Genomic DNA, 22,963 nt, shown 5'->3' with positions numbered 1-22,963 from the left:
GCAACTGAACACCTTTTCCCACTAGGTCTATGATGGACACACAAGAGCTCGAAAGATCCTGAACATGCGGACTCGAGAAGGAAGTCACCGTCTCGGTGGAGAATTTAGCAAGAACTTTGACAAGCCACACCGGACAGAGCAATGAGGAGCGGATAATGGATGGGAGACCCGATCGATCGGATCAGTTTACTCTTGTCCTCGAACTTTGCTCCTGTCAAACGATCAGCACGTAACCTGCTCCTTCCTCAACCGAGGGGATTTCCAGTGAAGTTCTCGACTTTCTACATGGCATCGGTCACTTATGAAAATAAACTCGAGCTAAGCATCACCTGTTTAGGGGGTGTAGCCATGACGATGGGCTCTGCCTCGAGGTTGACGAATCCGTTGCTTGCCTTCCATGGCTTCTTGTCAGAACTCCAAAACGGACTCTTCATTCCGATCGGCGCGGAAGTGATTGTCCCTCGCTGGAAACGACAATTTCCGTTACGGCACGCTGAAGCTGAGGATTATCACTACAGACAGGGAGGTTCTTAGCATGAGGAGAAGGCGGGACGATTTGTTGGAGTGGCTCTCGAGCAATCCCATTTGGAACGGCAAATTATCTAGAAACTGCGAGTCTCAATGTCGTCTAGGCACGATATGCTGAAACTGGAATTGATCGGTTCCCTCGTGCCTACCGCGGATATCTCCTGACCCTGCCCCCCAAGGATAACAATGCTTGGGGCTGTCCGCACTCCTCGACTGATGATCGAGTCGTCGTCCGTTGGAAAATCTATCATTGCTGGTGTCGAAATCCCGGAAGAGGCATCCGCGTCCTCGGCAACGAACGTCTCACCGGAGTAAGTATCCTCAGCGATTTCGAGCTCCACAGAGTCCGAGGGGCTCGGAGATTTCCCTTCAGGGATCTCGGTGAGCCCTTCCTGCGACGTCGCGGATGCGGCACGAGACATGGTTCAAAACAACACTGATCGCTGAGCACCGTCTCTCGATTTTGCTGAGGACACACTGGTAATGATCATCGTCTCGCTTCTAGATACCGCTCAGTCTGGGCCGAGTTGAGAAGTCTGATGTCTTCGATGGGTCGATTGGATCCGGCTTAGAGAACCGGCTCAACGTCGCCACAGACTTCGAGAACGTTCCTCGAGAAGGGATCGGGTCGACACGAGTGCTTCTCCGTCCGTTCTTTCCGCGGGACGAGATTTGACATCTCCCGGCAATAGCCCCTCAGGTTGGAATCGTTCCCAGAGTCGGCTGGAGACCCGCGAAACATGCGATACCGACGTAACTTCCTGGTGGATATCGAAGGATGAGGACGAGCTTCTCTCTCCAGCTCTCACTCCTCGCCAAGTAGAGGGGAGGACCTACCCGCGGCTAGGAATCGAGGAAACTCTTATGAGTTCATCCCCGGAATGTTCCGCGCGAGCTCTCGTGTATTCCCCATCCGAATTATGGGTTCCAGCACCGCGGGTTACGCGTCAGCTGCGAGATAGGTCAGCTGCGGAATCCGCGTCTATTTGTGCTTCTCCCGAAAGCGCGTGTTTTTTGGCGGGAGCGGTGGCTCCGGAAACTTTTCCACATTTTCCCGCACCTATGCGGCACTGATCGTAGCGTGGAAGACGGTTTCCACGCCGCCGGCTCGTCCACGAGTCAGACGTCATCGTCGACGAAAATGAAATTCCTCGTAATGGTCACAACGATCGGATTCGGTGAAGTGTTGAATGAGATGCGTTTGAGCTCTCCAGATGGTCTCGCCGGTCTCCAGAAGCTTTGTCGAAGATCGAACATCTCACAGGGTCATCCCGGTGACTGTAGTGAAGTCATTCTCAGTTTCGCTTGGAGAAGAGGAATTACTTTGTTTGTTCGAGCGGCCTTGTCCCGCGAGCTCGAGAGAGTGTTGGGGAGCCCACCAGAGATTCGCTCGTGTGCGCGTTGTCACAGACCGAGAACCATATACGCTGAACTTCTTCTTTCGCTCTCGAATTAGGGCGGCATAATGTTTCAAGAGACAGCACTTCGGTCTTTGGTGGATCCCCAGTGGACGATACTTCCTGAGTCGATCGAAGAGCTTCGCGCATGAAGTCATTCCCGACTCGAAACTTTTTCAAATCGGGACGCCGAACATGAAGTATAAAATAATTTCCATGATGGTCATCGTTTCTTCCTTCGTATCCATCGTTGATGTCAGACGATTCTCGGCTAAAGTACGAGGCGCACGCCACTTGGAGTCAAGCAATCGAAACGGAATAGTTCTTGGCGGATAAAGTCACAGAGCGCTCATGGACCAACTCTACGAGAATACGGTCCTCGCGGTTGGAGGAGGAATTCTAGGACTCTGGGAGAGGGCAAGGCTATGGCCAAGGACGCGTCTTAACGAGTACCCAGCTCGATGCGGCTCTCATTTCAAGCCTAAACATGGTCGAAAATAAATAGATGACTACTCGGATCAATGTATGGCTGGATGTCTCGACTGCGGCTAGATCCACCGAGTAATCGCTGTAACGATCGGAGCAATTCGCGTGTGGACAGCTCAACGAGTCACCCCGGCAGATTGGCTTCCGCCATGAGTACGGAATTTCGCGGCGTTACGGGTTGGAAAATCTTCGTCGAAAAAATGTCTTTCAGCCTTCACAGGCCATTCCCAGCCTACTGTTGGCTTGTCCGGACCCGGTCGCGGCGGAATCTTGTCAGACTTGAGACTTCGTTGGATACCGCGCTACAACGGAGTACAGGATTCTTCTTGCTGATCGAATACGGAAATTATAATTTATATATAGACTGCTTCACGCACACCGATTGATTGATTGATTGATTGATTTATTAACCATCCCTGGTGTTACAAGGTTTACATTGTAACCAGGAGACCCCATGCGCGGGGGCGAGTCTTCTCAGCTGGTTATAGGTTGGTTGATCCGACGTTTGCAGGGGACATATCTCTTCGTCTCCCGCTCCCATCTTTCTAGACTTCTTTTTGTTCGCTCTACAGTTTCCCGTGTTGAGTCTTCGTGTAGGCCTAGTCTTCTGCGGATCTCTGGCTCAGAGCTATTCTCTTCGTCGCACTCCATGATGACATGTTCCAGGGTTTCGTTGTGGCAGTCGCACCGCTCACACTTTCCATCTATTTCTTCGAACCTGGCTCTGAAGGAGTTTGTGTTGAGGAAACCGGCTCGGGCCCCTGCCAGGAGGGTACTCCCTCTTGTGTTGTCATATACATGATCGATTGTGCCCCTGTTCATTTTGTGTTGCCTGTATCTTTTCAGGCTCGATTTGGTTTCCATGTTCTCCCTCCATTCCCTGTCAGTGAATGTTCTGATGCGGTCGCTCACATCGTTGCGGAAGGCTCTCCAGTGACGTTCTTCAGATTCCACATGTTGCGGTTCATCGAACTCGCACTCATACAGTCTGCTGAGGTGTTTCATTCTTTTGTACGCCTCACTGAAGATGTTGCATGTCTTCATTGCCTCCAGGATGGCTTTTGGCCACCGGTAGCTCGGCATTCGCTCGAGTCTAGCAAAGTAAAGAATTTACTTTGGCTTCTCTGCTCTCATAGGAAGCCCATCCCAGTTCTCCCTCAATAAACTCATAGGCTATGTTGAAGGTGGGTTGCCCTAGAGCCCATTTGCCTGCTTCCCTCTGCGATGTTTCCAACCTCTTGCGCGTATCCGCAGATGCTGTCAGGACCGAGTTGCAGTAGGTTAGCGCGGGCACACATGTCGCTTTCCATTGTATCTTAGTCACCTCAAACCTGTTGAACTTCCATAGCGACTTGGCGTACATTTGTCTGAGCGCTTTCGTGGATTTCTCTTTCCACACTTTCTCTTGCTCACTTAGGTAGCTCCGGTTGTTGCAAAGCGTGATGCCAAGATACGTGGATTCGTGGATCCGATCATTAGAGGATTAATGGAAGTCAGACCGCAAGGTGCAAGGGCCTGAGCTGAGCTCTACGGAATCTCGCTTGCGTAATTCGCTCCGGTCAATCGGTTCGATGGCCCTCATTTGCGCTCTCGCATGAATGTTCGACTCACAATGATGGAGCGCTAAGAACGCTGCCGTGCCATCATAATCTCACTCATCTGTATTGGAGGGCAATGACTTTTGGAAATTAGCGCCCGACACCGGCACGCTCGAGCTCAGTTAACTTTTGGTCACCCACTTTGGTCTGCTGTTTGAAGGACTGGAACGGCTCAATGAGGCGTTGACGTGTTCAGAATCCGTCCGCGTGACGGGCTTACCAATATGCAAGTTTATTTTCCGAACTCATCGTCGAGTCTCTCGAAAATAGGGCTGATCGCTCATAACAAAGTCCCAGAACCGTGGTTCCCAATTATTGAGGAATATATATGTATGTAATTTTCGATTCACGAGGAATGGATAAGGAATATGATTTTAATCCCGGAACAGAATCTACTGCACGTCATGTCCTTTCCTGGTGATCATAGCGGCAGCCCTACATCCGGAGAATATTGCCATGAATCGGGAAATCCCCGTCCGAGCGGCCTAGCTCCCGACGTAGAAAAAAGTGCCGTATCCATAGGAGACTCGATGAGCATACTCTCAGCCTGCTTTCACCCTTCCAGGATAAGGGAGTCGGTGATGAAGATTCGGAAGAGCGGGAATTCGCTTCGGCACCAGAGAACAAGGAGTAAACTTGCTAAAGAATTACCCTCGATCGGGGATCCTTCTGAGACTGGCGGCATCTTCCTGGCGGTGTGATCCACCACAGAATGATCTTCAGGAACAATAAGAGGCAGGCGTCAGCGTTGGGATCGATCGGACAATTCAAGCTTCGACGCTTAGGAGCGATAAGAAGCCACCGGGGACAGAAACTCCGATTGTGGTGCCGGAAAGCCACGACCGAGGTTCCGCAAGAGTGCTTGTCGCGCTGGTCATTGTGAATTCCCGAGTGATTTGGCTTCGCGTCAGGTACCATCATGATGACCCCAATGCACCATGAGGAACGTTCTGAATGTTTTTCTGAACTGGTCGAGTGTGCGCTCAGAGCCAAGAACTGAAGGGAACAGAAGCCGTACAGCTCCATCGACGGCGTACTTCTGATTCTTCTGAAACTTCCGATGAAACTAGGTGTCCGACATGGGGACGATTGTGTATCCTACCTGACGGTTTTCGCGTCTGAATCCACGATCAACTCACCGGACAATCTGGACACAGCTGAAGAATGGATTACCACCACGGATAGGTTTCTACGCTCACGGAAATCGAGTATAGAGATCGAAGATCAATTTGACAGTGAACAGAGCACTCCCAGCATCTGAAGCTTCACCTCCGGCTCTCTTCGATCGTTCCGATCCTCTTCGGAAAGGAATCCGGAAGGGAATCAGCTTTCGGAAAACACGCTGACAAGATCACTTGTCGTCTGCAAACCTTCAGGCACCTCTGAAGCGAAACGAGCTCGGTGAGCTTCGACGAGAAATTACTTGGCTTGGGTAAGCGGCGACGAGCAGTAGGTACAGTAGCATGGCTCAAATAAGTTTGGCCGTGGTGCACTCGGTGTGCTATACGCTCAGAGCTGCGTCGGGTTTTCGCCACGCCCCCGACGTGACTGGCTCGACCCTAGGATAAAGTGTTCTCTCGACAAGCAGCAGGCGTTAGCACCCGGAGTGGAATCAATGTATGAAGGACATGGGCATGCTCAAACAAGACCGCTTGATAAGCTGATCCCTGTTCGAACACGCCGGACGACATTCAGCGGCTCGGGAGGACTCCTTTCGGAAATGGGACTTGACTTGCTGGGCAGTGAGTTTTTCGCATGCACGGGAGGCTCCACTCGAAGAGCTCATTCCCTCGTGCTCTGACAGAAGGATGATCAACTGCAACCTTCTCCGACGCGACGTCAGTATTCCCCTCGATGGGACTCAGCTCGGGAGTGCTTTCCAAGCTGGGCTTGAAAAGCTCTTACGCAGTCTATTTCCGAGCTCGGGTGACCCTCAGTCTGACAACGTGACCAACAGGTTATTCGCCGAATATCTCTTTACCAAGGACAGTGGAGTTTTCCGAGTGAAGCTCATGGAAGCATGAACGGAGCGTAGCGTATACAGAACCGTTCCCGGAGCAACAGATGCTATAAAAATTAAACAACTGGACCGAGTGGATCCTTTTTGCGAGAGTTTTGGAGAATCAGGGTCTCATCCGAGTCCATTCCATGCACAAACAACCGGCAGGAAACGGTTGATACCCGACGTCGGGCGGTCGAGTGGTTAGCGCCTCCAGTAATTGTCGCGTAAACGTGCTCACTGCGAAGTGAATTTTTTCCCCATGGAAAACCGCCTCAGAATCACGCTGCCGGAGGAATACACTCATGGAATTCCTTAACGGGGGAGCAGTTACTCGGCCTTGATCCACCTCGGTGCATTCGCTCTCTTGATTCGTCTTCGGGGGCTATGCCAAAAGCAATGCCCGAGACGAGAAGCAATGTCCAGCTCGGAAAAACTCCGGATGGCGGCGCGCGATTTCCCGTCTCTAGAAGCCCTGAGCAGCGGTATACGCAAAAATCAGGCAACTTGCTCTGACGATGAGCGGGACCCTTTCATAAGCGTTGCTGTCCGGAATGGCCGCGTCTGAATGCGACTCCAATGATCGGTGTTCTCGATTGTGACGAATCGGACGTGTATCATCCCCGGGGATCTTCTCTAGAAGCCTGGTCGCTAATCTGGAATTCGAGACTGATACAACGCCCCTGTCAATTCTGGTGTTGATACACGTAAGGTACGCGCATGAGTGACTGAGATTTTTGAGTGATTTCCCCAATCCATTTGTGACTCTGTCGTACACCTGTCAGATTGCATCGACCGCCATGGTAGATGTAGTCCCCTATGTACTCGACCATGTTCGACTGAATGTACTTCACACTGTATCTTTCGCTTAGAAGTGTCTTTTCGGGCGGTAAGCCAGGTGCCCCTACCTGCATGATTCGGCAGTGCTATGATCACACGGATTCAGTCGCGATTCCTCCCATACTCCGTACGCTCGGCAGAATTCCAAGACTACTGATATTGATGAATCACGATTATAGCATTCAGGAAGGTGACCGGAGAAGAGGAGGTGGAGCCTCCGATGCGGGGAGCTGCGGCCGCGGAATCGTCGACATTGACCCCACCAATCCCGCGATGGAACAATTCCACTGTGAAGCTCCTCCCCCCTTTTGCTTCATTCCCCCTCATGCGCCCATTGAGTGACTGTATTTAAGGATCACGTCCTTCCTCGCAGAACACCCCGCAGAGACGGGGAAGTGTCTTCATGGTCACTCGTTCTTGTCAGATCATTACATCTTGGTCAAGCTATGCCATCCTATGATACGATCGGACATTGCATCGAAGACGACCAAGTCACGCGAGATCAGAAATGCTTGTGAACTCATGCGGAAGGGAGTGTCCTACGACGATTTGCGGGCCAATCCGCGCCGCGGCTCTCCCGCCCTGGAAGGTTCGCGCCTTCTTTTAAGCGAAAGGGAGAGGGTCGGAGTTGTCACTGTCATGTTGTTGTTGCTTTGTTGTTGAGGGCTGTGTCGTCTGCGCGTCGTCGGCGCCAAAAAAAAGAATTGTACTCTAGTACTCAAAAGGAGAGCAATCTAGAGATTAATCATTGTTATCATTGCCGAAATCGGTCTTCCCCGTCTTCCCCGTCTTCCCCGTCTTCCCCGTCTAATACAAGCCAAATTAAAGCGTAAGTACCGAGCTCGCCCACTCAGTCCCTCTTCTGAGCTAACTGACCGTTTGAGTCCTTAATGATGAACGAGCTCTTCGACTCGGCTCAACTCGGGCACAACTCGGAGTTTTTCTCGTGATAGATCCGAGGGGTAATTGTCTCACACCGGGGTCGCTCGGGCGCACGCGTCCTGGATCGGAAGAATGGGAGGTGGCGATCGAAGATCCCAAAGGAACTCGCGAGATTGCTGATTGAGCTCTTAAATGCCGAAGAGAACGCTGTTCGCCATTGAGAGAGCGGGCTTTAGATACTGGACAGCATTAACGACAGTCCGGCGGTCTGAAGTTGCCCAGGTCTTAAGGTTCAATCGTTTCATCGAACCTCCGAAATCATCCGCGAGGCCACAGGAACGATTCGTCGATTTGATCTTTGACTTGGAACAGTACATACTGCTTCGCCAAGCAGGATGCCACGGGTCGTATAGGGATGCTCGACGCTTCCTGCTCTATGCATGTTTTCCGCTCGGGAGAGCGGTTTACCTCGGTAAAAGGGATCATTGCGGGCAAGCTACTGACTCGATGTTTAATTCGCAGAAAATGCCGCGGAAAGCGCCAGAAATCTCCATATTGGACATGTCCGTCGCGAGATCATCTGCCAGCGAGACCACTGTCGAGTCATCGATTCGCGAGGTCCAAGCTACCCCGGATAGGTCGAAATCCACCACCGGAAAAGCCACTCGGAGACGCCGTCAGAAAGAGAACGACGTCGAAGAATTAGTGGAGTTCACGAAACTCAAGGGTCGCCAGCGAATCGCTGCGAGTGAAGCGGTGAGAGATGTTGCAGTTTCGGTTGTCCCGATCGCTCAATTTTGAGTTTATTTCACGCAATTTACTTTTCAGTTGGATAAAGTCATTCAAGGCCTTCCGTCGCTTACCGACATCAAAGAAGAGGCGATCAAGACTTACAAAGACAAAATTGAGTCGATAGACCGGATACTGGAAATCCTCGGAGATGATGCGAGTCGAGTTCCGCTTGACGCACTCGGCGACTTCACCGTTCTGGCTCTCGAGTACGTATGCCTCGCTGCATCTCCCGGAGCTCTGTCTTCTTCCGCATTTGAAATATTCAAACCATTGATGGAATTATATATTTCATTTGCATTTCCTTCCGCAGCCCAAAACCTTTCGCGGTTGCGCTGGAGGAGGCTGCAAAGGAATACGAGATGCGGAGTCCGGAGCCGTCCGAATCAAAACAAATGAAAGAAACGATTCGTAGCAAGTTGAAGACCAGGTAGGTGCGAGACCCTCCGCTCGAATCTCGCTCATCGGAGGGGATCTCTAGCGTTTTTTGCTAACCACAGCATCATTTCATTTCCGCAGCACTTCTTTGACTCGGGTCAATTCATGCGTCACCCCGTCGGGCAAGAAACCGTCGACGTCAATTGCCGCTTCTAAAGCAGCGCCGAGAGTTAGAAATGAGCCGACACCTCTTCGAAACAGGGGTATCTTGAATCTTTTTCCGATGCCCCGACTTCGGATACTATACTCGGTTCTCCTCTTCATTCCTGGGATCTCGATGTCCCGGTTCTAATTCTCTTGATCAACGTCCTACCCGCAGGAAGATAGCTCGATCTCCATGAAGGATGACAGAGGAAGTCCAATCAGAAACCGTTCCAATCCTTCGTAATGCCGGACGGAATCGGGGTGCCGCGAGCACGACTATCGAGAAAGCATCTTCACATCATGTCTGATCCCGTGGCATTCGACTCCGGAGAGTTCGTCGGTATTTTAAGCCCACAGCCTGGCTACTAGTTCCCTCATGTGGTTGGAGGCACCAAACATCGCAGATGTAATCATGGTCGGGGCCGTGGAGGGCGCCACCGAGCTCGCATCGTGTGCGAGTACCTAACGTTCGGTTCATCGTTGGATATCATTAGTGAACTTGTTTTCTCGGGACCGGTGTTGCTGACTCGGCACTTCTGTAGCGAGCCAGAAAATTGAATTCGAATGACAAATAAATAGCTCAACGCATACTGAAATGGTCGAGGAGGGCCGTTATTGGACAGAACTTCTCTTTGAACATATACCCACTCGAGAGTTCGCCACACTCTCATGAATTCGCGCTCATGTTGTGGGGTGAAGATTTCGTTCGCTTAGCAACATGCTTATCGCTGGGACGTCGCCATCCATTCGCAGGAAGAGGGAATATTTCTCGAGAAAACACTCACTTTCGGCTGGTGTTTGAAGGGCATGAAGGCGGTCGCTTCTTGCTCAGGAGTCCAAAAGCTTACACGAGCTGGAGCTCGCTTGGGGAAGGCCATACCTCAGAACAATGAGAACCTGTGTTCGGAACCGCATCAGTGCATTTCAAGCACGCCACATTACGTCAGACCGGCATACAGGCTCCAAAGATGGACCGAAAGCTGCACGATCGTACCTAATTCACGGGTAAGCCGATTGTGCTGGCCGATCGTGGTGCCAATGCTCGGAGCCCGTTGCCGTCCACTGTGTCTCCTTACAGGTAGCTTCGCTGGGCAAGTCTATTCGGCCATGAACGATTGGATCGCTATGACTGACTTATTATGATAATGCCCTCTATTCTAGAGGTGTCTGGTGCCGGTGTACAGCATCATAGCTTGCATTCAAAGTTCCGTGCCTCCGAAAAAGTTACGACACTGGGTCGCACGAGAAGAATCCTCGATGAGAAACGGGACGACTGACGGTCATCGAATTCTATTGATTCGAATTAAATCTCGCCGACGCTTATTAACATTTGAATATGGCGACTAACTCGCCGAGAGCTACGTGTTCCACCTGGATACCGACTTCCGGTCTCAACATCATGATGATATCGGAATGCTTATTCTTAATCATTGTTGTGACGGCAGATGTCCCATCCGAAAAAATCGGAGCGCCCTAGATTAATTCGCAGAATGGAGTACCCGTCGCATGTGAGCGAAGCCGCGCAGTCTACTGTATATATGTATCATATTCCGGATTGGAAGTCTTGGAAGGAAGGAATTTCCCATGAACCCATCCAAAGATGAGTCGCTGTTCAGATGGATATGAGTCATGGCGTTCACTCGTAGTGGGCGCCAAGTGCTACCGAACCGCGGTCTGATCGTCTGATGTTCATCGGAATGCTTTCGACGAACATATCACGGGGGCGGGCTCGTCTGCCGCAGGGAAAAATCACCCAAACCATCTCGTTATCTGTAGCTCGAGCCTGTAGAACTCCTCGACGCCTTTCGACCCGGACAGAGGTTCATATGCCGGTGTGAATACTCCAACATCCCGTAGGAGATCGAGGATTAAAGCCTGTGCGGACATCGCGGGGCGCACTTGTGGTCGCCGAACGGAAGATCCTGTCGCGCACGGGGATTCAAAAGAATCGGCAGAACGTGTGGGGGTAAGATCTGTCAGCCCACCGCGTGATTTGCCGAGCCCCTCGCTGGGGCTTGTCGCTGGCCAGAGGAATATTCCTTCATGGGAGGTTTCACACAGCCCACGCACAACTAATGAACGGCAGAAAATCGCTGTGTCTCGCCGGGAAATCGTGGGCGCTTATTCCTCGCGGAGTGCGGTCTAATACCCCAGGGGATGACTTCAAGGCGACGGCTTGGATGAGACTTTCGCAATCGGTCACCGAAAATTTATTTCCACTCCTATTGCGTGTCGATTTTGGAGGAACATTTTCCGCATCAATGTGTGGTTTCTGATAACGCTAGAGCAGGATTGTTGGCGAAAACTAGAAACTTACCCTTCCGTTGTTTCTCTGGAGGTCTTGAACCATGTTCCTCTGCCATTTGTTCAGATTATCCTCCACCGCTTGGACAGGAGCTCTGGGAAAAATCAAGTCGTGTTTCACGTATCCACCTGGACGATCGAAAATTCTCGCCCCGGAAACATCACTCGCTGAGAGAGGAATTTCCCTCCAGCCTCCTGTTAGACCCATCTCCGTAGGGTTGAATCGTTGGAGGGATCTCATGTTGCGAGACACCGCGGAGCCCGACATTTCGCAGTGGAAAGCCGGCCTCTCGAATCGCGACCACAACAGACAGTTCAGATTCACTCAAGCAATACGATCTGGTCAAGTGAAATTGGGGCACTTCGAGGATCCGACAGAATTTTCCGGAATTTCAATCGCCAAACCATGCTCTCTAACAGCAAACACCGCTCCGGCATCGAATGAGTTTGGTGCCGGCGTTTTTGGAGATTCCCCAAAGGGAGAGGGCAATTGACCTCATTCCGGGACCCAGTTGATACCGTGTCGTAGGCCCACAAGTTATGTATCGTCGCTGAAGCAGTCAGGATTCGTACCTGAGGGTATCGGCCAGAGTATGAAGGGGTGAATAATTTACCACAGAGAGAGAGGTCCAGATTGACGTCGAGCATCTGGAGCGTACCATTCAGCGTAAACCTTGCCTGGCCGAATAGACTTGCGATGCACCAAAACACTGCGGCACGTCTGGAGGCTTAGAGGATCTGATCCCTCGGTTGCATGAAGCTCCCGGATCTGACGGTGAGGATGTATCAGCCATCAGGACCGACAAAGCTCAGTGCTGCCACCGATTTGCCAGCATATCCCTTGCCTTTATTTGGGACCCCACGCTATCGTTCGCCGGTTTGTTCGGCGAATTCCTTGCAGCATGAGCGGCTTTCCCCCGATCCCAGGAACGATGCTCCGCGGTTCTCCGGAGTTCTATATGACCAGAATACTCCCGGAAGGTTCTCGCCAAGTGTTAAACGACTTCTGCTCCTATAGCTAATTATTGAATGTGCTTGGTCTCTGCCCGGACCAAGACTCGCTCTCGTTCGCTTCCTTCGGGAGCACATTGCGTCTGAGGATACAAGGGCTGGCAGATGAGGTTTCCGCAGGCTCGCGACCACACGGAAGACGTCTTTTCTCCTCGACATCCCATGGAGCGGAATAATTCTTCCGCTCGCTGGAAGCGCGCCGTGCATACCATGTATCAATAGCGGCGGTTACTCCGATTTAATCATACGATACTGTGAACACAAGGACCCCCTACCTTCCGAGAAGGACCCCGATTCGAGATAATAGCGCTCCGGGGAAATTACGGAAACAGGCGAACGAGAAAAGTATCCGTGGTACGATCCATGCCAGAGGTTGTCCGCCGTCAGCATAATGTCTTGTCGTAAGGGTCCCAGATCAAAGGGCGCATACTGTGTCGGGTCGCCGGGCGCCTCCTTTGGGTATGGGTTTCCGAGCTCCTCGGGGATCCGCTTCGAGAGCTCAAGATATTCTCGACCTGAAATTTCACCTGAGAGCATCTCCCGATCCGAACTCGGAGGTTTGGGCTCCCGACACGTAGCATTGCTGCATTGGAACCTCACCCGCTTGCCGCCGCCGCCGCTTTCACGCTCTGAGGGGCTCATCCCGTACTGTCGGAGACCAGAATTTCCAATCGTTACATCCATCCTGGGACGGCAGAGTGCTTCCGCTTATGTGGATCTATGTTCCCTGGATTCCGGTAATATTGACAACACCGGCATCAGGTCGGCCCCCACGTCCATGAATTCGGTTTTTATCATGCGTTCCGCGCGGTGGTTGAACTTTGCGCGCGGACCGCTTTGTGACCTATTTGCTCACTAGGTCGGACGGTGGTTGACCGTTACAGAGATTCTGTTTACGGGGTCACAACTCAAGGTCATGCTGTCGATCATCTCCCCGAAGAGCAGAGCGCATCGACAAGTGTTTCCTTGAAGCGAATTCTGACGGGGAGCCCTTATGGCCTCCGTCCTGATAGGGGACCTCAGCTCACTCACTAAGAGCATTACAGACTCGAGCTTCGGGCGACTATGGTATCCAAACACAACTTTCTTGGCTGCTCCTGCCACGTAACTGCGTTCGGTCCCAGTTTGATAGGGATGCAGAAATACCAGTCGAAGATCCGGAATAGTGGCTCGTTGACTCTGTCGAAACCGGAGTGCCTGATCGGTGTGTGCGACCTCGGGCAGGGCCCCGATGGGATCGTTCTCCATCCTGACGCCATGTCAGATCGTTTATTCTCCTCTCAAATCGAATCAACCACATCTCCGTGCCTCGAGTCTCTCTTCGAGGATTCCGAAGGCCCTTCGCAGAAGTTGGGAAGGGGTTAGGTGGGGGTTGTCAGACCGCGTCCAGCACCCGAGAATGAAACCCGCTCGGATTCGATTCGACAAGTCATCGTCATCAGTGCGGGCTTACGCGGATGAAACTGTTCCTCAACTCCTCCTCGAGGGATGGGGCTGCACAAGCATATGCGGAAGTTATTGTAAAAATACGCCCTACATGAAGCATGTCCGATTGCCCTGACCTAATCGATCCAGAGTCTGAGCATTCTGCCTTCGTTTGTCAAAAGTGCGGTCTCTGGTGTTGTCGAAACCGAATGGGAACGCTTTACTCTCGCCGGGGGTAGCCGAGTATCGAAGTTCAAGCTGGGTATGCGGAGCTCAATGTTGCTCGAGCTATGACGCGTATGAGTGACTCACTCAGGAGTAGCTCCGCACCGCCATGACTCTCTGGTCGTCCGCCGAGCTCGGATTTCAGCCGAGCGTTTCCGGACGGAGTGAAACGTCAGCTGAACCCCGATCTGGAGAAGGGACGAAAACGACACGAAATCCATATTCCCGCGTACGGGGACTTGCCGCGCGCTCACAGGCCGAAGCGTCGACTTTTCTCCAGGATCTCCATGAGGGGACAAAGATAGGGTCGGAGTCGGAATCCCGAAGCGAGATGCTCCAAGATCAGATTAGAATCACTCGGAATACAGGGGACACACCTCTGTCCTGGCCTTGCCTGGAATTATTCACCTGCGCGGAGTGCTACCTATACACGCGCTGGCTCCGCCGACACCGCCGCCGGGGTCGTCGACGCCCTCGCTAGTGATCGCTCGGCGCTCTCAGAACCGTCCGGATCCTTGGACATATAGATGGATGAAACTCCTACAGAGCTTCCCATCGGCCTCAAACGATACCCTGAGGTTCTGAGGGAGAGCTTTTCCCGGCAGATTTTCGAATACACGAACCCGGAGTGAGGTTCTCCGTCCCGCCGCTGTGTGTTTGGTGGCGCTGCTGTTGTCGTCATTTCTCCACACCGGACATCTTGGTCTGCGGTCCGATGCGGATTCTGAGGACCTGATATCAAATTTTTCCGGACCCGGGAGCTCTTCTCCGTGTCGGAAGCGCACCGCTCGACCCTCAGGTGAGAATTGGCCGCATTCTCGCGAAAACAGTCGGCGCGTAGCGATGCTATCGGCACACTCGGGACCACCCTCTCGTATCATCTGGCGGAGTCAGGTGTCTTTCTATCATCTGATATCACAGAGTTACATAGGGTCTGTGATGGGTAGTATCAAAGCGTGAGGATGCGCAGCGGTATGCTCCGATCCTGCGGCGGGTAAGCCGTAGGTCGGGCGCTAGCCTGCCTGGGAAAAGAGACGCTGCTCCAGGACCCGCTATAGCTACTCCGATCCTTGCGCCGAATGACAGCTGCACTCGCAGCTCCCATGCGCAGCGAAAGAAACTACCCATATATTTTCCGCGAGCTCTTGTCCTCGTGATCTTGAAATTATAGGATTTTCCGGGAGAACTCCTGTTCCTGATTCCGCGAGTCTGCTGTTTGAGCATTGGCAGAACTGTGTCAAGTGGAGCTGTCGCCGCGGTTCGGCTTCCAGTCCGGGTCACCGCCGATGGGTCTGGAGCGTTATTGATTTTGACGGTATGAGCATCGATGTATTCGCCGTCGATCACAGAAGCACCTCGATAGTGTGTTCGATCGACACAGTCCGAAACGAGTGCTATAGAATCGAAACGTCGTAAACTCTCTACACATTCCCCGCTGATGGTCTAAAATAGCGTCCTCGCAGGGGACTGTAAAACTCACCGAATAGAGCAGGCATCATCGGTATATCATGGGACGAGAGCGGCACTCGAGAACACCGGGAAAATGTTGCCTTAGAAGAGGTCGTGGGGAATACTCGCGCACGGAATCCTCGAACTCGAAATTACAACAACAATGGGAGCTTCGGCTCCGACACCGACCCGGGGGTCTCCCGTCTTCCGCTGCCGGCACCTGCTCCAACCGTGCGGAAGACTCCGATGCAGTCAATGAGCTAATCGAGTCGATTGTTCACAGTGAAATCCCAAGGCGGACACAAGATGTCGTTGGCGGCCCCGCTCCAAGTGTCGAAGTCCTCATCGTCGGTGAAATGCGTTCAGAAGCTGTCTAAGCCGCGGCCTCTGAAGCTGGGTTCTTCGGGTGAATCAGAGAATATTCCGCCTCTCGTTTCTCCCGTAGCACTCACATACGCAAACGTGGAAAGCATCAATGGTGAGTCAAGATAGTTTTCTCAGAAATGTGAGCTCCTCGGCAGTCTCGCAAGTCGGAGCGTCGCGTGCGGAGCATCTATTGCCGGATATGTCCCGGCGAGATTTGGGATCCGATTGGGCGCGGATCTAGAATGCTCCGTTTGTTTTCCAGAGGATGACGTCCTGCGAGAGCTGGAGAATCTGCACGTGAATATCTCGAATGGCAATTTCGAAACGACCACTACCGCGTTGGTCACGCGGGTTTGTCAACTACTCAAATTACGAGGTGCTCACATAGACGCCAGTCACAAAGATCAATTGGATGTTTACATGGTGACGTTGAGATCCGCCGCTCGGGACGACCGTTTGGATGCGACTTGTAGGACAGAATTGTTGGAGATCCTAGAGCTGAGATGCCTTAAGTGGAGGCCGACCGACGATGTTGCCGAATACTACAAAAAACTTGAGGTACCATTTCTTGCGTCGCTGCATCTCCAAGATAATCACGAGAGAGAAATGAAAAAATCAAATCAGAGGATCATATTCCCGAATTCTCCGCGGGAAAATCTAAAGTTGGCCTCGACTTCCTCCAGCCCGAGACTTGTTCGGTATCGTCGATCGCCCAAAACCAGTCTGTTAGTCAGGTGGGAGTCATGGGACCCCCACTTTTCCAGCAGCCTCTCGTGCAAGCCAATGGACCAGCAACTATGATCATTCCTCAGTACATCCCACTCACTCAATTTCCACTCGGGCCCACGATGCAGAGTGTACAACCTAACGTTCTGGCGAACGTGCCCTTACAACAAGTGCAAGCAGTTCAACCTCCGTTCATGCCAGGCGAAGTCCTCAGATCTTCGGGAAAGTACGGAAAGCCCTCCAAGGTACCGGGTCGAAACTTCCTCAAGGATGAGGTCGTCATCAGGAATGCCGACTCAGGCAAAGGTATGCTAGCGGAATCGAGTGGTTTTCTGTTCCCTCCGATTTTTCTGGGATGGCTTCCGGGAGGGTATCAAGGTGTTCCTTGGCTGCATCCATCGCAATATTAACCGGGCCGAACTAGGCGGGAGACCGCCTTCACATCTGGAGTCATTATTTACCTAACGTTTTTCGCAGTGATGGGAATTAAAGGCCGAAGGGTGCACATGATCGAGGAATTGAGTGAAACCGTGATTTCCTTCCAAAGAGGTACACGCTTCTGGAACGCATGCGTACTAACTTGACTAGAGCCGAAAGGAACGGCTACGATCCCATTAGTGATCATCAATCATTCCTCTAAAGACCATGTCGATAATTTCCAGTGAGCCCTGGAGCAAGGGACAGATTAGTACAAATCACTGGCCCCACCGAAGAAAGCATTTCGTGAGTAGACCTCTTTTTTTATTCTGGAAAGCCCCAGAGCCGAGGTGTCCACGTCCTCTTGCTCGGCAAATTTGACGGTCTTCAATTTTGAGCCCTCCTCCGTTTCCAGACAAGCGAAGCAACTGATCGAAGAAACCATCAGACGGAATGCATCGCCCGTCCGTGAACAATCATCTCAGGACGACTCCAGCGGAGGCAGCTACGAGAACTCGGTGGCCACCTCGCCTTCGCAAGGAGCACCCTTGAGCCCTCAGGAGTCTGCTCCGAAGCCTCCACCTCTCCAGCACTCACTGAGCACGAGTGACGCCACGGCGGATCGAGATTACACTTTCGTAGTGCAGGGCATCAAAATAAGTGCTCCGAAGCAACAATTGGCTCTTGCTGCCAAAGCGGTCTTGGAGCAACATTTCAACGCGTCGTCTATGATGCAGGGCGTTACAGATCCGAACTTCATGCGAGTCTCTCCACAAGGAGCTTCCCTGCTCCATAGTCTTTCCGGCCACTTCTATAATCAGCAGCGTATACAAGATATTTGGAGCGCTACCAGCTCGAGCGACGAAGACACTTACAGGCGCGATGATCCTAGAAGGTCCTCGGATTCTCCAGATCGAGAGAACGAGTTCTACCAACAGCCGTCGATCGTGTTCTCGAGGGATCAGCTGTTGGATCTCGCTTCCTCGGAGTTCACCAAGAAAGCACCTCAGGATCTCGACGATCTCGACTCAGACTTCGCAGTTGTCATCATGCGCCAGGTAAAGCATTTCAGTGGCCTTGCTCCGCTACGCTCAGACGTTTCGTCTCGGTCAGGAGCTCAAGTCGATCTTGTTCCCTCCTTGCAGGATCTGACAACGTTTGACGTCGAGGCTTTCCGTAAGTGGAGTCCTTCCCGCTCGACTGGTGTTCAGCAGTCATCGAATACTCACCGGACCTCGCCGGGCCGGTCGCCTTCGAATGAGAGCGAAGATACTCCTTAATCTTGATACGTGTATCTGATAGTGCTACCAAGCTCCGGTCCCTAGAATACTGTATTCTCCGATTCGTTATCCCGGAACGCGGGAAGCGGTAGATCCACACTCGTAAAAGCCATAGCTTTAGCTAATTTATGCAGCAATCAGGCTCTCACCCGAACTTATCCGAATCAAAGAGTGTCTTCGGTATTTCTTTTAAGTTGATGAAGGGAGGTCGAGCTTTAATATAGAATCTGATGTTTATAATCTAATTTCAGAACGTCTGTCTGAAATTGTTCCAAGATTCATTGCTGTCTTATGGTTTTGTTCGATTTGTTTCATGTGTTCACTGTCGCTTCGGCGGGCGGGCACTGCATCGAAAGTTCCTTGCGAGCGCTGACACAATTATTGTCTAGTCCAGTGTGCGTTGTATCTATTTATTTCGAAGTCATTCGCTGCCCATAGCTCAGCCTATCCACACGAGTTTTCCATGGGCCGCGAGGATCTGCTACGCGCGAGTCACCGTTGTCGATATCGGAACCCCTCAGAGGATTACTTCTTTCCTCAGCTCTGAGTAGTTTGTACGTCTCTTAGCTAATAACTTATTCGAGCAATAAATAACTTCGATTCTTCGATGATCGAGCAGCAAACCGAAATCTGATGTAAGGAGCGATGGAAATTGGATTGGAGTCACGTCAAAATGAAATTCCACCTTCGGAAACGAACGGGATCACTTGTGTATTATAGGGTTTGTTTATTGAACAACAGAAGCAGATGCTGGCTCTGATTTTTCCTGAAAGATTACACGCTAGTTCCCAAAGAGCGATATGAATGACAGGAGTAACGAGCCCAATCATGATTCGAAAACAGTGTATCAACCCCACCAGCCTGGCTTCAATCAGGCCATCAAGTCTATTTAGGGGAGGTATCGGGAAGAAATTCTCTGACTAACATTTCGATGCGACTTTGAAAACAACTCGTCTGCATAATTGACCGACCTAATGACCCGAGCTCATTAGGCTCGCTGGTGCTGGTGAAAACAAGTCACCGACTCATCATGATATTCCATAATTGCAATAAAAGACCTAGTGACAAATTTCGAGAACACCGTGCCCTACACAGCTCATCACAGTGTGGACGTTTGGAGCTCGTTCATGTATGGTCGTGCCGGCGTTTGTAATAATCGAAGCAACCCTCCGAACACAGGTAGTCTAGTCGAGTTCCGACAGAACTTCCGTCTCCAGCGAGTGACTCGAACGAATTCATCAAGTCCAAATACGCAACGATAGCAATGCTTCTGCGATTCGCGGACGGGAATGTGAAGCGACCGCACACGCGACAGCGGACGAAAGATAAAAGGTACGCATGTACAGCTCTTGGCATCACTAACTCGAAAGGAAGATCCACCACAGCGGAAGTCTGATGTATGCGGATACAGCAAAGGTCCAACAATTTCGGGCAATTCGCTGAGCGATCAAACTTAACAATCAATTCAGAACTATGCGTTCCTGCCATTACAACCTTGGCGGTCTTCGCCATGAACGACGACGGCAGATGACGCACGTTTGTCCCTTCTAGGCGGAGTAACTTGAGTTCGGGACCACCTTGGAAGAAAGTCGGGAGCTCATGAAGATCGTTGTGAGAGAGGTCAAGCGATCTGAATTTCGGCCGGGCTATCGAATACGTTAGACGTCGGATACGATTGTTGCTAAGATTCAAATCCTTGATGGTTCGTCCGAGAGGTCCGAGGAAGATGTCGTTCACTTCGGTGAGATCGTTGTTCGCCAAGGATAGACTGACCAGTCTCGTATTGGAGATCTCCGCGGGTATCGCTTTCAGGGAGTTATCGTCGAGGCAAAGCTCCACCAAGTTGCTTAGATCGAGAATACTTTTCTGTATCCGACTCAATTTGATGCAGTTGATGTGAAGTCTCTCGAGGCTAGATGGGAATCCCCGCACTGGATACTGACTTCGTTCCGAAATCTTCATCACACGTGGAGGGGGAGCCTCCATTTTGGCTTCCTTGAGGAAGCGGGTCGAGATTTCTTCGCCTTTCCCAATCGCGCGAAGTATGCTCAAAAACTTCTCCAATTGAGGCACGGTTGCCTTCCGGATCAGTACGTCGTGAGGGGGTTCGTTGAATGAAATCGTCATTTTTCCCTCTTTCACGCAACTTGTGAATAGTTTCACGATGTTGATTTTCAGATTCCTGCCAAGGGGATCGGGGAGCCATGTGAGAGGGAACTGTCTATTTTGGTCTCATGGGGACTGGCTGAGTTTTGCCTAGCTTTTTCACACTCACTTGTAAAGACCGCATTCAATCTGTTTATTCGTCGAAATTACGAGATTGTACACCCGCGAATCTCTCAGATTTGATCTTATTGTGATCGTCGCAGCACCGAGTCTCCTCACCGGCCTGCCGCTTTTCCGGAAACCTATGTGCACTTCGCATGTGAGACGCATTCTTCTGCCGTTCTGGAAGGATGATATCGATAAGGTGACAACTCCGAGGAAACGACGAGCTTGCAATTTCGAGTTTCGATAAGCTCACAGAGGAAACGCAGTACGTTCGACGTTGAGCATTGGAATTTCAGTTTTGAAGAATGAAATTCATCATGTTCTGAGTCCGACTCACGTCCCTCACCGCGGGTCGAAGGGTCACGGGAACCTCAGCTTAATGCAGATCTCGACGGAGGCATTGAGCACCAAATAATCATCCGATATGTGTTCAGTGAGGAGCACTCAATCTTAGATCATCTTCACTCATCTCATCACTACAGTCGACCGCCAGATTCGTGAGGAGAGAAGAAGTATTTGTTGTGGGAGAGAGGAGAGCGCTGGCGCGAAATTTGATTCACTCGCCTTCTCTGCTCCGGTAGTCGGGAAGAGAATGCAAGCTTGCCCCGCGAGTATCCTCCGTCATTGAAGTCGCGATCAGGGGGTCGACATCAGGTGGGACCTTAGCGACAGAATTCTCGAACACTGGGCGTGAGCTTCGACTTATCCAACCTTGATGCAATCGACAACGCTCGACATACGCTTGCGGCTTGCGGGAGATCAAATAATCCGGAATCAACAAGCCAAGGCGCGAGAATTAGACGATGCCAAACCGAAACGCAAAGAAAAAAAAAACTTATGGTACCTATCCTGATAACTGTGTGCATTTTGTTTGGGTTTATTCATTCCATATCGAATATTCACACAGAGCGCTGGCGAGCTCGCAAGACTTTTATCCTCAGCCTTGCACCCTCCTCCGTTTTGTTTCTTGCTCGGATCGCGGGCCTCTCTGACGACTTAACGCGAGCGAGTCCGCTCTGTTCGAATTGCGTCGAAGATCCGGCTCTTCAAACGACGCATTTTCGAACTTCGAAGACGGATTTGGGGACGGCGCAAGCGACGTCCGAGGATTCACAGAAGGACCGAATCACTTCCTACCCCGCTCCTAGAGACGCTTCACCCCAGAAGATGCGATCAGCCGCGAGGATCATTGATGACCGGATGAAGCTGTGTGGTTTCCATTTGGACTGTTCGGAGTGTACTTCATGAAGTATCACCCGCGAGGAACGGCGGGCCGCGATTGCGGGGACCCCTGGCATATTAGTTCTGACTGGAATGTGATGACTACAAGCCGTAAATGTCGTCGCCATTAGGAGCCTTAGAGAAGCAACAAGCTCAGTTGATTGTGTAGTCTGTTTCTGACTTTATTCATGTCTCTATGTGAGTACTTTAGCTCACTTTTACACGAAGAGGTAGGGATATCAAGCGGAGATTCATGGGAGTGTTTCAAGGATAGCAATAATTTCATAGCTAACACCGTCTCAATCGAGCTGTCCCACTGGAGCGTCTGCCTTCGGGCACGGCTCCAACCGAGTCGCGGAATCGCTCATCAATCCATGAGCTTTCGAACTCGACGGACTATTTCGACGACTCGATTGCGAGATTAAGCTATGTATCGATCGTGACTCATTCTCAAATAGTTGAAAAACTGTCCGTGAACCCGTGTTTTTCGGTGTTGAGTAGCATTCTCCGATCCGATATATCAATATCTGTGTATCGAAGATAATCCAATCGGTCGGGTCTCAGGTTTGGTTTATCTGAATTTCCCACGTCGAGTACGAGAGTTGCCAAATAATGAGATGACAGGCGCTACGAGATTAACAGCACAGATTCCGAGAGTTTATGTGTGATCGGCGTGAAACGCAACAGAGCTCTTCGACTCTCCGAGAATGACGAGGAGTGCAGAGCGAATTACTCAATGAACCAAAGCAAGGATAGATAGATAAATAGATAGAAAGAGAGAGAGAGAGAAATAGGCGAAGAGTAGGAGAAGAATAAATGAGCCGAGGACTAGGTTCAAGGTTAGCTACTTAATTATGCTGACTCAGATGTTCTACACATGACGGCGTCCCTCACCTCACGCGACGAGCTTTGTGTTGTGAGGATAAGGAGACCCTCATGCTGCTTCTGGAGATGTCAATACAAGGTGAACTGTAGTACTCGTGGTACTAAAGAGTGGCTGGTGTGTTCGCTCGTTTGTTGATGTTATTTGTCCTTTGGTGATAATTCGATTTTCTCATCTGATTTTGTGATTTTGCTCGGATTTCGTGTCGTGGTTGTGCTCAGTGGAAGCTGCTGCAGCTGCTAGAAGATTGCAAATCTCAGGATGCGTTCGTTTGTTTGTCGTCT

The 22,963-nt window shown here is 51.3% G+C and overlaps 3 protein-coding genes across 3 annotated transcripts; 2 read left to right on the top strand and 1 right to left on the bottom strand.

The window, feature by feature from the left end:
• The first annotated feature begins 7,521 nt into the window (after positions 1 to 7,521).
• LOC100909199 (uncharacterized) lies at positions 7,522 to 9,698 on the top strand. Its single transcript, XM_003738964.1, has 6 exons — positions 7,522 to 7,677; positions 8,253 to 8,486; positions 8,559 to 8,728; positions 8,833 to 8,949; positions 9,039 to 9,160; positions 9,277 to 9,698. The coding sequence occupies exons 2-6, from the start codon at positions 8,256 to 8,258 to the stop codon at positions 9,282 to 9,284; spliced, it is 648 nt and encodes a 215-aa protein (XP_003739012.1). The 5' UTR covers positions 7,522 to 7,677; positions 8,253 to 8,255; the 3' UTR covers positions 9,285 to 9,698.
• Positions 9,699 to 15,821: 6,123 nt separating this feature from the next.
• On the top strand, positions 15,822 to 18,304 carry mxt (Eukaryotic translation initiation factor mextil). Its single transcript, XM_029113176.1, has 7 exons — positions 15,822 to 15,993; positions 16,144 to 16,439; positions 16,565 to 16,913; positions 17,085 to 17,156; positions 17,270 to 17,330; positions 17,440 to 18,082; positions 18,170 to 18,304. Exons 1-7 carry the CDS (start codon positions 15,822 to 15,824, stop codon positions 18,302 to 18,304), a joined length of 1,728 nt encoding a protein of 575 aa, XP_028969009.1.
• A 1,125-nt stretch (positions 18,305 to 19,429) lies between these two features.
• On the bottom strand, positions 19,430 to 21,066 carry Lrr47 (Leucine-rich repeat 47). The gene is made up of 3 exons (XM_029113175.1): positions 20,829 to 21,066; positions 20,580 to 20,752; positions 19,430 to 20,486 (listed from the first exon to the last, which is right to left on the bottom strand). Exons 2-3 carry the CDS (start codon positions 20,738 to 20,740, stop codon positions 19,430 to 19,432), a joined length of 1,218 nt encoding a protein of 405 aa, XP_028969008.1. The 5' UTR covers positions 20,741 to 20,752; positions 20,829 to 21,066.
• Between the last annotated feature and the right edge of the window lie 1,897 nt (positions 21,067 to 22,963).

The sequence above is a fragment of the Galendromus occidentalis genome, unplaced genomic scaffold (genome assembly GCF_000255335.2).
Source record: "Galendromus occidentalis unplaced genomic scaffold, Mocc_1.1 scf7180000076381, whole genome shotgun sequence".
Taxonomy (NCBI): Eukaryota; Metazoa; Arthropoda; class Arachnida; order Mesostigmata; family Phytoseiidae; genus Galendromus; species Galendromus occidentalis.
Note: the sequence above shows the minus strand (reverse complement) of the source record. Positions and strands in the feature narration are given on the sequence as shown.

Coding starts and splice junctions, on each gene's coding strand:
- LOC100909199 (XM_003738964.1), top strand. CDS start 8,256: ATGCCGCGGAAAGCGCCAGAAATCTCCATATTGGACATGTCCGTCGCG. Junction 8,729..8,832: donor TTCACCGTTCTGGCTCTCGA/GTACGTATGCCT, acceptor TTCCTTCCGCAG/CCCAAAACCTTTCGCGGTTG. Junction 8,950..9,038: donor CGTAGCAAGTTGAAGACCAG/GTAGGTGCGAGA, acceptor TCATTTCCGCAG/CACTTCTTTGACTCGGGTCA.
- Lrr47 (XM_029113175.1), bottom strand. CDS start 20,740: ATGCGTCTCACATGCGAAGTGCACATAGGTTTCCGGAAAAGCGGCAGG. Junction 20,487..20,579: donor ATTGAATGCGGTCTTTACAA/GTGAGTGTGAAA, acceptor TCCCCTTGGCAG/GAATCTGAAAATCAACATCG.
- mxt (XM_029113176.1), top strand. CDS start 15,822: ATGTCGTTGGCGGCCCCGCTCCAAGTGTCGAAGTCCTCATCGTCGGTG. Junction 17,157..17,269: donor CGTGATTTCCTTCCAAAGAG/GTACACGCTTCT, acceptor GATAATTTCCAG/TGAGCCCTGGAGCAAGGGAC. Junction 18,083..18,169: donor CAGTTGTCATCATGCGCCAG/GTAAAGCATTTC, acceptor CCCTCCTTGCAG/GATCTGACAACGTTTGACGT.